Source organism: Xiphophorus couchianus, chromosome 3, assembly GCF_001444195.1.
Source record: "Xiphophorus couchianus chromosome 3, X_couchianus-1.0, whole genome shotgun sequence".
In the NCBI taxonomy this organism is placed as follows: Eukaryota; Metazoa; Chordata; class Actinopteri; order Cyprinodontiformes; family Poeciliidae; genus Xiphophorus; species Xiphophorus couchianus.
Window position 1 is genome coordinate 17,601,330 of NC_040230.1, and position 14,022 is coordinate 17,615,351.

General features: G+C 39.4%; 2 protein-coding genes across 3 annotated transcripts; both read right to left on the reverse strand.

Annotated features, from left to right (window-relative positions):
* Positions 1 to 457: 457 nt before the first annotated feature.
* hoxa11b (homeobox A11b) lies at positions 458 to 2,491 on the reverse strand. Its single transcript, XM_028008990.1, has 2 exons — positions 1,469 to 2,491; positions 458 to 702 (listed from the first exon to the last, which is right to left on the reverse strand). Exons 1-2 carry the CDS (start codon positions 2,193 to 2,195, stop codon positions 470 to 472), a joined length of 960 nt encoding a protein of 319 aa, XP_027864791.1. The 5' UTR covers positions 2,196 to 2,491; the 3' UTR covers positions 458 to 469.
* Positions 2,492 to 6,115: 3,624 nt separating this feature from the next.
* Positions 6,116 to 8,578, reverse strand: hoxa13b (homeobox A13b). 2 transcript variants are annotated; one of them, XM_028008643.1, is made up of 2 exons: positions 7,833 to 8,578; positions 6,116 to 7,659 (listed from the first exon to the last, which is right to left on the reverse strand). In XM_028008643.1, exons 1-2 carry the CDS (start codon positions 8,461 to 8,463, stop codon positions 7,418 to 7,420), a joined length of 873 nt encoding a protein of 290 aa, XP_027864444.1. In that variant the 5' UTR covers positions 8,464 to 8,578; the 3' UTR covers positions 6,116 to 7,417. The 2 variants fall into 2 exon arrangements, with proteins under 2 accessions (XP_027864444.1, XP_027864454.1); XM_028008653.1 differs by having other exon boundaries at positions 7,845 to 8,575.
* Between the last annotated feature and the right edge of the window lie 5,444 nt (positions 8,579 to 14,022).

Consider the following 14,022-nt stretch of genomic DNA (forward strand, 5'->3'; position numbering starts at 1 on the left):
AAAGCATATAAAATGGTTTCTGGTTACGACAGGCGGAGGGCGGGGAGGGTGAACCAGGACGGCCAAAGTTTTGTTTGAAGGACCCGACAGTGCGTGCGTGATTTCCGTAAAGGGGAATGTGACAAATAAAATAAAATAAAATAAAATAAAATAAAATAAAATAAAAATAATTGAGACATTGCGAAATATTTGTAGTCTTATTTCTATGGGGTAAAAAAAGTTTTTTATTTTTTAGAAAATTACAGTAATTTGGTTTCATTTTTGTGTGCCTACATAACCTTAATAATAATAATAATAATAATAATAATAATAATAATAATAATAATAATAATAATAATAATACAGAGCTCCGGATTATTTAAAGATTTTTAGATTTTCAAAATAATAAAGATATAAACAAGTCCTTTGTCCTGATTTGATGTGAGGGCGCTCGGCAGCAGTCTTTGTTTTGCTTTTGTTTGGGACTTTTTCAGAGCAGAGGGTTTGTGCTGTAGTACTGTAAACGGTCTCTGTTCAGTTTCTTCTCTTTCATCCTCCTGTTCTGAAACCAGATTTTAACCTGGCGGTCCGTCAGATTAAGCATCCGGGAGAGCTGCAGTCGCTTCTCCTTGTTGATGTAAACGCTGAAGAAGAACTCCCTCTCCAGCTCCCTGATCTGGTACTTTGTGTACGGGCACCTCTTTTTGCGCGTCCTCTGGCCACCTAGAAAAAAATCGACAAAAAATAAATAAATAATAGTCAAAACCATTGATTCGCCCCATGGCAACAATGTGGAATTATCGGGCTGCTTCTTTCGACATGACCGCCGGACATGGTGATCCTGCAATACATGAGTTTTGGAGTTCAAGTGTCCCCCCCTGTTCTCAGGCCCGCAGGAGCAACATGCGTAAATAAAGATTGCACCTGAGAGTCAAGCATCTTACGCACATCGGGAGTTCTGAAATCATACTAAATGCGGCAAACTTACTCTTAAAAAAACCATTAATTCAACTTAAAAATTGCTTATGGACACCATAAACAAAGAGATCGCACCTTTTGGTCATGAAGCTGTTGCAATTCAGGCTATCAGAAAAGCAATTTACCAAATTTATTTCAGCTCAGTTAAGATTATTTATTCCCCGGCCACCCATAGCAAATGTTATATGGCGGCTTTTTTACATGGCATCGCATTGACTTTCAGTTACACAAAACAATAAAATAGACGTTTTTACAGGGAAATGAGCTGTAAAAGGCGCATGTTTCGCGGAAAAGAGTAGAAATCTTTCTCAAAATTTTAACTCAAACTTTACGCCAATGTCTTCTCGGCCGATTTTAATTCCAAGCACGTGATATTGTCGTTTATAACATAGTTTTGTTACCGAGACCTCCATAAACCTTGCGTGCTTATAAAACTGCATATAAAAAGCTTTAAGAGCATGCAGCCCAGTTAGATTTTTTTTTCTTCTTCTTCTTCGTCCTCCTCACTCACTGCTGCCGCTCTTGCTCTGCTTCTCCTCGCTGTGGCCGGATGGTGACTCCGGGCTGCAGCTCTCCGCCGTGTCCGACCCCGGGTGAGCCTGAGCCGGGCTCGTTTTGCCGCCTCTGTCTGAGTCCGCTGCAGCCGGAGCGGCGCCGCCCGCCCCGCTCCCGTACGCCGTGTCAAAGAACTGATCGAACGCCTGTGGCAAGACGCCGTTCCTGCCGACGTTACCGCAGAATCCCGGGGTCGGGTTCGAGGGGCCGGAGTGGCCGCCTTTCACCAGGATCTCTGGCCCCCTGGAGGTGGGGGGTGCCCAGCCGTCCCTGTGCGCGACGTCCTCGGCGTAGCAGTGCGAGAGACTCCCCCTGCTGTGGTGCCATTTACTGGAAGCATCAATGCCATAGTCTCTGAAAGCCACGTCTCTCACTGACGGAACCTGTGTGAGCGCTGAGGACTGGTACGAGTAAGTGACGGGGCAGGAGGACTGGTTCTGGGTTAAATAGTGAGGGAGACCCGAGAAGTCCGCTCCGGAGACGTAATAAGTGCAGCTTGGTAGATACATACTGGAACCAGGCATCCGTTCATCAAAATCCATATTCTGCTGCTGGGGTCGCTCTATGGTAATAATCCTCGCATTGTTCCTGCGCGACTCTGCGCTCCAGTCACTTTGAGACAGACTGCTGGAGCAGAAAGCCTTAGACGTACAAGCTGACGTGGGGGATCCATCTCCATCCATTCCTGAGGGCCAAAGCCATGTGACCACTGGCACAATATGACAAATAGCCTACGTCTCGACGTGTGTTGGTTATATGAGTCAAATAGTTTTTCAGCTGCGAAAGCCGGCCTTCACATATAGAAACGGGAAAACGTCGAGAGTTTTTGGAGCATATTGGACTTGTCTTGTGAGTTCGCATGCGGGATCTCCTGTCAGGGTTGCTTCTGTCTTGATTTCCACGTAATCACGACAAATGGGCAGCTGCACAACAAGCTGTTGCATCGCCCACTTTTGACGTTTTTGCTCAAAACCCCTGCCCTTACCTTCACCCTCACCTTCACCCCCGGCGTCTCTTTTAAATCGGAGCATCACGGCGAAGATGTGACTAATGTGAGTCGCTCATGCGTAAAATATATCTGGAACGGACAGAGTGGATAGCGCCTCCGCCTATTTATAGACCAATCAAGCTGTGAAGAGTAACCGGAATTAGGCTGCATGTTCTAATGGGGAAAATGGCAGTGGATCGTAATGACAAGTTTATATCCACAGTGTTGCTTGCAGCATCAGTTCCCAAAACTGCGTGACAAACTTCACGCAACAACCGCTGTCAGTGTGTATCTTTTTTTTTTTAATTCACCTGTAAATTGAACCATATCTGGAGCTTTCTGCGGGAAAAGTTTCATCTCTAATAGAAAGTGTTTTATTTTCATTTTTTATGTGAACGTCTGGAAAAACTGCACGAGGATTATTTACACGGTCACGACAAAACTTGAGCTTCATGTTCAATGCAGACGGTCATGAGCTATGAATAACCAGAGAGGAGGCTGCCACGCTCTCTCTGTTTGCAACGCCCCGATATAAACCCTTGGACACGGCCTATTTGCCTCAAACAAATCCATTTTTATTTGTCATCACACGCAGAGCCGTAATAGGCGCATGCGTCACACTGCGTCTCTTTGCGCGTGCAGGGTCACTTTTTGAGCACGGATGTCTGTCAGATCTGTATAGGAAAAAAAATAGCATAACTTCATTTTTGGTGTGCTGCTAAGCATTCATTATTGTAATTTACAATATCTTGACATTTATGGGTAAAACTTCAAAAAAAGAAAGAAAGAAAGAAAAGCTCTGATTCCCTTAAAGTTATGAGATAGAAAATGTATGGTAGTAATGTAAAGGCACAAAGCCACATTTATTTATTTATGTATTTATTTAGTTAGTTAGTTATTTATATTTAACTACATTAAGTCAAATATGCGTGCTAAATGAAAAAGGAGCAAAATCATGCCTTAAAATCATGCCACACTGGGTTCTTATGAACCCAGTGTGATTACTAAAATAAGGATAAAGGGGACAAAAACAGTACCAAAGCTCCGACTTGCTGTTCGGGAGCCGCTGAAATTAGATTTTAAGACAGTTTGCTGGTTTACTAGTCATCGCTTTATTTCAGTTTAACCTTCCGAAAAGTTGTGCGCCTCCTTTGCTTTTGTTGGGTCTTCGCCACACTTGAGAAGTAAATGGCAAGTGTTCTTGTCAGAAATATTTCAAAACAAATCAAATGCACTTTATGGGCAACCAAGCCCGTTGCTAAGTAAATAATTGAAAATTAAATTAAATTAAATTAAATTAAATTAAATTAAATTAAGTACAGGCTGAAATCTTTTTAGTTTTAGATGACTTAGTTTTTATTTTGTCAACTATCGCCTTTTTGTTATGCTCTAACCACATTGTTTAAAATCTTAGAGGCTAATTGGTTGTATAATTTTATAGAAACTAGTGAAGGGAAACAAAAGCTGAATGGGAGGTGTTATAAAGAAGAAAAACGCAGGGAAACGAGCTGAAAAATACTGAAGACGTGATTTATTCCCGAGCACTGTATAAGTAAAAAATAAAAAAATAAATAAACCGCACTTTTCTCTAAACAGTGTGACTAATTTTCAGTACGCTTTTTTGTATTTTGAAGAGATCAGCCTTTTGGTCCTCTCAGAATCACCAACAAAAAACGCAAAACATTAACAAATGTCTTGGTTACAGAATGGAATAAAAATGTGTCCTGTTTCTCCTACAGGAGGAAAAAAAAAAAAAAAGTTACATTGAAGCATTTTACTGGTTCTTATCTTTAGACACGTTTCTGTTGCTGCTGTATCCTAATAATGATCAATTCTGGTTTTAAGGCTCAAGACGTTGGACAGACATAGAAAAGATGAAGTTACTATTAAAGTTAATGGCATTTACCGATCATTAAACTTAGTTAAGGAGGTGGTCAAATGGGCTGTTCAAGTCTCGCTTTCGACATCTGTATTGAGGCCTAATTTGAACAATGTGTGTACAGCTTACAAAGTCAGATTTTCAGAATGTTTTTCTGGGCTACATCGAGAGAGCTACTGACCAACCTGAAATGGCCATAAAAGCATGTTCATGGGCGTCCAGTGCTTGGAGAGTTAAGGCCTACATGTTTGGGTATGAGATTCAATTACCTGATTTGCCAGTAGGGGGAGTAATGACACAAAACAATAACGTAGCAGCAAGGTCAAAGAGGAACGTTGTCACATCAAGATTTAAGTGAAAGCAGTTAAGATGTAGTATTTATGTAGAGGTTTTCTGATAAGAAGGACGAATATAAAACACCCTGCCAGTGTGTTTATAATTGAGCGCCACACTGTGATAAAAGCGATCCGTATCACTGTCCAAGGCCATTCTTCTGAGTTTAGATGAACGGCAATGTGCTCTTATCAAACATGTTTTTATATAAAGTGAGATGAGCCATATTTGATCTAAGATTTCTTTTATTTTCACTATACCCGAAGAATGAATGGTTGTGACAGTTTTGTTCATTTTATTTCTTAATGGCGGTTTTCTTAGCCTAAATATATGTTAGAATACACATACAGTTGGTTAAGCAGCAGAATAAAATAAATCTTAGTAATACTGTTGCCACTGAAGAAAAAACGTAAACGTAATCTCCAAAAATAACATGAGTGACTCAATCAATTTCTCTCTTTACAGATTTTATTTAGAGTTCATGCTTGCATGTTGCCATTTTCTTTCTGCTTCCTTTATGTAGCTTGTAAAACAATCGTTTCACACCCATGTTCCAAACCTCCGTGTGTCACTCATGGCTGGTTATAGTGTGTTGAATCATAGTGCTAAAAGAAATCTCAATTATAGGATATATGAATGCATTTATAATGTTTTTTTTGAATATGTTCCGACGACGTAGTTTGTCAGATTGCAAGTAGCCTACATTTTTGAAAATAACAACCCTCAAGCACAACTCAAGCATGCCCTCCATAAAGCCCACATTTATGAATAAAATATATTTGTATCAGTCTAATGTAATCTTCTAATCTTAAATGTTGTGTTTTATTAACCGTAAGAAGAAAATCGTCATAGACGTCACCAGTCTGTGTGTAATTGTTGTAATGTGTGAATCGAGTCACTGAAAAAAATGAACTTTCCAATAACATTGCAATTTATTCAATATGACTGTAGTTCAGGTGTTGCAATGTCATTTCGTCATTTGTATATTCGTACCTTTGATGTTTGGTTACGTTGCAAGAGTCGTGTAAAATGGTCGACACTTAAGTGTTACATTGTAAACCCTGGTCAAACCACAATAAATCCCAGCAACTTATTGCTGATATATATTATTTATTGAGGTCACGTAACTACATTTCAATGCAGTAAACCAACTTGCGAAACCTCCCCATCATAGGAAAGACCTTAAGTGGAGTAAGAAGTGGCAAATTGAGGAGCGCCCAACAAAAACAGCTACAGATTGTAGAACCGCAGCCCGTAGGCAGGAAAACTGCGCTGACAAAGATTCGCCGCTAGATGGCGACATAAAGTCTCTTTGATAAATACCGGGACCTGAATCAAACTGTTGGCCTGTTAACACGTCCATCGTCATACTAGGCAATATAAATCATATTTTCAATTGAAACCGCAGTCAATCACTTTATTCGAATTTTCTCATGAAACAGAAAGATAAATGAAACTCCTGCGACAGCAGTGCACTTATAGTGTCTGTCAAACATATATTGTCAAAAAAAATAAAAAAAAAACCCGTTGGTTTATGAATAAGAAACAGAAAACTGACTCGGCTGCGCATAAAATATTTACACATGTTTTGTTGTAGTTCATCCATTCATGTAGAGGTTGTTTTTTTTTCTTCTTGAAAAGTAAGCAGGAGGACAAAATGTAAATGCGAGAGCAATAGGAAAAAAAAGTCAAGTACATGCCTTTTTCAGGCAAACTGACAAACTCTTAAAATCAGTGGCGCCACCAAGGAGTGGAGGCAAAGGAGCCAGAGGCCTTCTTTACATGTCTGCGGGTAACCCGCCCCCCATTATTTGAAAATGAATTCCGCACAAGAGAGAAAAAGCAAAACATATTTTTATTTGTTTATTTTTATAAATAATTTACTTTTTATGCCCGTTCTGGTGTTTCATTGTGTGCCATCTTTGATTATTACCCCTTTCCCCCCTTCCCACTCCCCGATTTCTAACGATTGCACAATAAAAAGAAAATTCAGTTGAAGCTTTTGATTTCAGTGTCCCAGGCCAAGTTTATCAGCGGAGACCATCTGGCCACCCCTCTGCAAAGGTTCCGAAGGCGCCTGTGATTGAAACATTGGAAATCCTAATGAAACGCTTGGTAAAGTTTCATAGGTAACCCGCTGAGAATGAAAGATGTGACGAAAGCTGATTTTATAGGAAAATTCTTTTCTCAAATTGGGGATGGAGCTAAATATTCGGATACAAATACTACAAATGTGTTTTAATAATTTCATGATAATAACCTGCTTTTGTTACTCTTTACCACAGTCTGAAACCAAAAGTTTTTGTGTTTTTGTTTGTTTGTTTTTTTCATTCGTGCGCTTCAGCCTTATATTTTCTTTTTAAAAGGAAAATGCGCACGATTTGCTGGTGGCTCACCCATCTCAATGCAGAATATTTGTCAGAATGCTCGTCAGGATGGTGACTACAGAAACGTCCCGCAAAATCGCCTCAAACTCTAGATCTCTTCCGACCTTCTGCCAACAGGCCCCACGGACTGGTTCCAATTAAAACGAGGAAGGAAACGTTATAGTTCAAACCAGAGCCGTTCCGGCGACAGTGTGTAACAGTTCATAAATGGAATAAATTATAGCAGAGATTTCTATCTTTTTCTCTCTTTTTTTTTTTTCTTCCACTGCTGAAAGCGCGCCCATGTCCGCCTTTCACGTCTTGGGAATGTCTCCAGAGCTAACTAGAGCTCTTGAACTTATTGACAACTTTTTTCTCCTTTACCCGCCTGTTCTGGAACCAGATCGTCACTTGTCTCTCTGTCAGGTTCGTCTGCGCGGATATCCGTCTCCTTTTGTCCTTGGTGATGAATTTGTTGGTGGCGTACTCCCTCTCCAGTTCTTTGAGTTGCACCTTAGTGTATGGCACGCGTTTCTTTCGCCCACGACGGACCGAGCTGTCCATACCACCAGATAAGGAGTCTGTGGGTGAAAAGAAATGCAGCATTATACTCCAGAAAACATACGACTGCAGAATTAAATGTAAAACTAACAAATGTCTTTTTGTTTGTTTGGGGGCTTTTTTGTTTTTATTTTTTGCTTGAAAATAAAATTTTTGCATCAACCCATGCAATTGATTTGAACTGAATCTTTACCTAGTAATATACCTTGTAATGAGGATTTCCACAGAGAATTTGCCTGCGATTGCTCCTTGGTGCAGTAAACCTGACCACTCCACCCGTTAGTGATGGCCCAGGGCTGATAGGGCTCCATGGGCAGCAGAGACTCTCTTGGCTCGGGTGGCGCACTCAGCGCAGGTACCACCGGCACATCCAGGTAGCTGGTCTGGTAGGGGCTGGAGGAATATCCCTGGTAGAACGCAAACTCCTTCGCCTCACCGGAGACTGAAGAGTCCGCGTATTTCTCTCCGTAACCGGAGGGCTGCGCGCACGCCTTGACGCCGCCGTGTGACACCCTGCACGGGTAGTACCCGCTGCCAAAGTATCCGTAGGGCAGAGAAGCGTTGGGCGAGCTCTGAGTGGCAGAGCAGGGGCTGCACTGCTTGCCAGGTTCCCCCACTCCAGAGACTGGCACATCGCTTGCAGCGTAGGTGGTGCTGGGAGCCAGCGAGGTTGGATGCGCCAACAGATTCCTGCACTGGTTCGCTGCGAAGTTCCCACCTGTGAAGCCTTCCATGTTCTTGCTTCTCTCCTCTTGTGAGCCGCCGTCGTAAAGGAACATGACCGGGTCGATCCAGGGCGAGCCGAGGAGTAACGAGGCGGTCATAGCATGTCCTACATGGGAGGAGAGGAGCAGCTCTTTTTCATAAATCCCCTCGACTGAGCCGAGACAGGGACCCAGGGCTGAGTAACGATACCAGCACACCAGAGTGCTCCGAGATCGGGAGGTTATTGGCCAAGGCCAAACACGTGATATGCAAAGGAGATGATAAACGTCTCGACATCTGATAATGCCGATAGGGCTCTACAGACACTGACTTCTTCAATCGGTATGCCAAGACACTATGTTTTTTTATTTATTAGGATCTGAAATTGATTTTGAAATCTCATGCCGATCGACAGGTTTTAATTTGTTTGCTATTTAATCACATAAATGATTATTGACTGAGATTCAGTTTGTTTTTTGTGTGCCAAGACCGAAAATTATGTTTTTCGTTTTTTTTTCATTCTTTTTTCACTTGGTATCTATCTCCTTATTTCAAACACCAAATAGGCCATGTGTTTAATTGATTTTGGTTTCGTTGAACATCACTGTATATATTAGGTTTAAAGTCAATTTTTAAGACAGATTTAAATATATATATATATACATACAATAAAAATGAAGCGTTGTTTCAAACTCGTTCCATTTTTGGTGTTGCGCACAGATGTGTGGTGCTCGGTGGAATCGGTGCGCACTGCTATGAGCAGTTTGGCATCTTCTTATTTTAAGGAGCGAACCATCAAGATGTGATATCATGGGTTTAGTTGTTTGGTGCTATCGACCATTTGCTCGTGCCTTACATCAAAAGCAACGGTCTCAAATCAATTTTAAATACGGTTTTGTAGCAAAAATAAAAATACAAATAAAAAAAATAGTGCGATGCTCTAGGCGTATATCGGCACGTTTCCAGTTTGACCACCAAACACGCAATTTTAGTTTGCAGACAACTTTCACAGAAGGAAATGTACAATTTGTTTGGGTGCAGCAGTGATAGGTTGAATGCAGCTTTAAATAGATATACAGCCACACTGTTTCACACGATCTAAACAGAAGAAAAAATGTGGGCTTGTTTTTGTCTTTTTTTTTCTTTTTTTTTTTACATATATGAATAATTTAAACATTCTTGGAAATGCAAACATTTACTTTGCTGGCATGGCTTTGTTATCTTTGTTCCACAAACACAAAAAAATCTACTGTACATGAAAATATATGAAAAACGAGAACAGTCACGTACGTTAAAAAAAGTAAAATATCAGTTTCCCACTTAACTTATCCACTTAATTATGGCAAAATGTTTGCATCAAAATTTCATCCATATTTTTAGTGTATTCTTCAAAAGGGTCATGGACATTTGTCCCAGATTTAATAGAACAGAATAAAATAGAATTACTTTATTCATCCCAGCAGGGAAATTATTTCACAGTTACAGCAGCATAGAGACAAGACACACAACAACCGCCACTGAGTAGCAATTGTAGACAAAATAAAAATAAAAATAAAATATAACATGCTGTCAATATAAAAAGCAACTTAGAGCAGTCCTTGCAAAGATTTAAAAAAATGCAGATACAGTATGTATGTGTAAATATATGTACAGCAAGTGTGCCACAGTGCACACTTGCTTAAGCTTGTTTAAGCACATAAACAAACTGTCATCTGACGAAAAATAGATATAACATGACAGGATTTGCTGGACTTGCAAAATTTCATAATAATAATAATAATAATAATAATAATAAAATGCTCGACATCCACTAAATAGCTAAACAAAAAACCTCCAGAGAACATGTTTATACGATGTGCTGTTTCTCAGTTATATGGGTACGGTCTTCTAAATATCCCCAAAGGCGTTTTTCCTGTGTGGGATCTTACAGTCTCCTCTGGTTACAGCTTCTCTGGCCAATTTTTGTGTTTCTTTAATTACATTATTCAGAGGGGGCGGCGGCGGGGGGGCAGAGCCTGGGAGATTTTATACGTCAATAAAATACTTCTTTAAATATAATAATACTATCCGCTATTGTGGCTCTGGGATTAGGAAGAGTGTATGCAAGACGTTACACAAATGGTCGCCCCCCCCCCCCCTGCAAGTCAGAGACGCGACCGGAGGCCAAGGTCAAGTTGAAAGTTGCAGACCAGTCAGGAAGGACCGAGGAGGCGATTAGAGCAACAGGTTAGGCTCCTTTTAATGCAGCCCCTATTCTTTTTTTTTTCCAACACAGATTTAGGAGTGAGTCGTGAAAACGCGCAAGTGAAAAGAAGTGACTCAGATCGACACTAAAATAAAGCCAGTGACTCCTGTCTTTTCTTCATTTGGGGGTGAATCTGCAAAGTTAACATGAATATCAGGAGACGTGAAGCAAAGATCTGGCAGAGATCTTTGCTCTGTTCATTTGAAGGGACAAATTAACTTTGTCCCCTCAAAGTTAATTTTCTCCCGAGAGCACACAAGCAGGGGAACGCAGAACCAAATAAATGTGAGCACCCATTTTTATTTTAATGGAGTTTTCCCACCTTTTGAGGCTGTAAATCTTTATGGCTCAAGTTCATAGCTTGTAGGCCGGAAGGCGTAGCCCACATTTCAGGGAATGAGGGGCGAAAAAGGCGAAACTTTTTAAATACTCTTTTCTTTATCGGTTTATGTCTGATTTTGATTGCACTGCGATAATGGCCCTGAACCTGCTTCTTTTTATTTAACAACCTAAACGCTTCATTTTGGAATTTTAAAAAAAGTCGCACGTTTTTTTTTTTCTAGTTTTTAAAAAAAATATATATATCTAAGCTTGAAAAGCAGTCGAGGAATAGTGCTGGGTCCACGTTCATATATATATATATATATATATATATATATATATATATATATATATATATATATATATATATATATATATATATCGTTCAGCTAAAAATGAACGAAGCAGCTACTGAAAACTGTTATTTGAGCTGCCACTTAAACTGATTAAAAGATAAAGTAATTAATTCACAGTTTTAAAATGTAGTTGTTGCATGCATAAAATGTTCAGAACATAAAAAAGGAAGGAAAATGAATTGATCTGCATCTGGCCCGCTGAACGGGATCCTAAGAAGAGAATTAAAATGAACACCCCTGGTTTCATGTTTTAGCAGCATAAATTTAAATCGAATAAATCTCTAGTTTCTGACCTATCTGATTTGGTATTTAATTGGTTGCGCGTTCGAACAACCACCGAAAACTGCAGCTTATTACTCATTAGTAACAGTGAGTGTAAAACGTGACTTCGACGGAGACGCAAAAAGCAGACAGTGTTAAATTGGCGTGGAAAAAAATTGCAAATGTTTATATAAATCTCCCATAAATATTTTTCTCCGTATGACTGTGACTTATGTTTATATCCAACATGTATGTTGGATTTAAAAGTTTTCAACATTTATGGATATTTAAATAGATTTAAATATTATTTAAAAACTATTTTAAATAGACTATAAACATTCGAAACCAGCTCAAAAGCAGACTTATCAAAAGGCCAGTATAAGTACAAATTAAGCCTTTTTAAAGATATTCTGTGTTAAGCACTTTTGAGTCATCTTTTTGGGGTTATAAGCTGCAGCTTAGTTCTCAAGTGCCTTGGGCTGGCGCTGAATTGACCCACTTCATTTAAGTCCCAATTCCGCTAGTTCTTTCTTTATTTATTTTAGAAGCTGTTATGTATATCCAGGCAAACCGAAAAGTTAAAATGAAAATGTGCAGATTTGTCTGCACAAAAGACCCGTATGATTATGAATAAAAATGTAAATAGATGAGACTGGAAGAAAAAAAAATATATTTAATGGAGCTTTTAACAGTCTAGTTTCGTGAGAAAGGCTAAATTTATAACCTAACCGGCGCGTTTTGGGACTTCAGAACTACAGATTGCACAAAACACGTGCAAAAGTGTTGTTTTGGGCTCCGAGACCATGAGGGGATCTCAAAGGAGCTCGACTCTTCTCAGAGAATAACAAAACTCCTAATTTGTTGTTACGTTCGTCAGAAATTAGTCTACTTTAACATTTGTTTTAAAACCTTTTGAATATAAATTTAATTAGGGCAAAATTTGAAATTCATACTTGATTCTGATTTTTAAATATAACTGTAATCTTAACAGTATGGATATGTTTTGATGTTCAACATTGGCTGCTGCTTTTGGTCTGCGCTAGAGCCACATTTCAGTCACAGTGCAGCTGCAAATTGATTAATGAAGAAATAGAAATTGCCCCAGTTTTCCAACTCAACAGTGAAACTTTGTAATCTGGACTCCAGAGGCGGTTCTTGAATAAATGACTTCCTCGACGAGCCTGTCCAAACCTCCCCCTCCCTCCCCATCCAAAATAAAAACCATTATTCAGGAAAAACAAAAAACAAACAAACAACAAAAAATATGTCACAAACATAAGAAGCTAAAATATTTTTGATGTGATCGTAGTTATTTTTGGATGGCTTTAATCACTGTAAAAGAATTCACTCCAGGTTTCATCACATGTTCTTTTTAGGATTTTTATTCCAGACAAATGCACTACGTGAAAGTTGAATTTAAATTTGTTTTCTAATTACTTGTATTTATTCTCTTTATTATCTACACTGCACAATTTTCTGTGATGAAGTCTGACAAGAAAGTAGTAACTCCTTAAAAAAGAAACACACAGACACACACACCTAAAAAGCCCTTTAATCTAGCATCAGGTCATCAGGTGGTGTCATCTGGTAAGTAACACATACAGCTATATTTAATTACAGTGAGCACACCACACTAGCATGCCTCTCATTCCTGGATGTGTTAATAAGTAACAGAAAATTTCTTCAAGATGCAAAGAGGTTTGTGTTTTAATACACTGATGCGCCCCCAGGATCTTGCTGCTTTCGGCACAAAACCTTACAACTCGTATTAAACTCAGACAAGGTCAGAGAAATAACAGTGTGTGTGTCTGCAATTTATTCAATGCTGTTTTTTTATTTAAATATATGTATGATGTAAACCACAACGGGGCTCCCAAAACAAATTCGACTTAGGGGGTTCTACAACATTGGGATATCTATAAAAGTCACATAAAAAAATACAGAGCATTTTGACCTACTTTGTCTTTGACCAAGTTGCAAAAAAAAAGTATGTATATTCTCTACTATTTCCACAATGTTTTAAATACTTTAGTTGTTTTGTTTTTTAGAAGTCAGTTGAGCGAGAATTGGACATAGGAGAAAAACAGCCCAGTGTATGAAGCCAATTTCAGCAACTTCCCCACAGCAAGTTAACACATGGCAGGGAACTGCACAGAAACCAGGGGGAGAAATTAGCTGCATTAATGTTCATTTCCCTAAATCTCATCAGTCTGTGAGCATAATCTCATACATATGGCAAAAGTCCCAAATATCACAACAAAAGGGCCGTTTTTATCTGAAACCCCACACATACCACTGAGTGCACTAGGTTGTTATAAAGGGAAGTTGTTTTGGCTTGACGTGCCATGGCGGCAGCAGATGATCCGTGTGTCACAATCTGCTGCAGGCTTGAGACCAAAGTACTTCTCTGTTTAAGCAGATGACAGCACAGCTCTTAGCCTACAGTGCTTAATGGACTTTTTATGACTCTGTCTTGTGATCGCATGACCCTTGGC

Coding starts and splice junctions, on each gene's coding strand:
- hoxa13b (XM_028008643.1), bottom strand. CDS start 8,463: ATGACCGCCTCGTTACTCCTCGGCTCGCCCTGGATCGACCCGGTCATG. Junction 7,660..7,832: donor ATTACAAGGTATATTACTAG/GTAAAGATTCAG, acceptor TTTCACCCACAG/ACTCCTTATCTGGTGGTATG.
- hoxa11b (XM_028008990.1), bottom strand. CDS start 2,195: ATGGATGGAGATGGATCCCCCACGTCAGCTTGTACGTCTAAGGCTTTC. Junction 703..1,468: donor GCAGAGCAAGAGCGGCAGCA/GTGAGTGAGGAG, acceptor ATTTTTTTCTAG/GTGGCCAGAGGACGCGCAAA.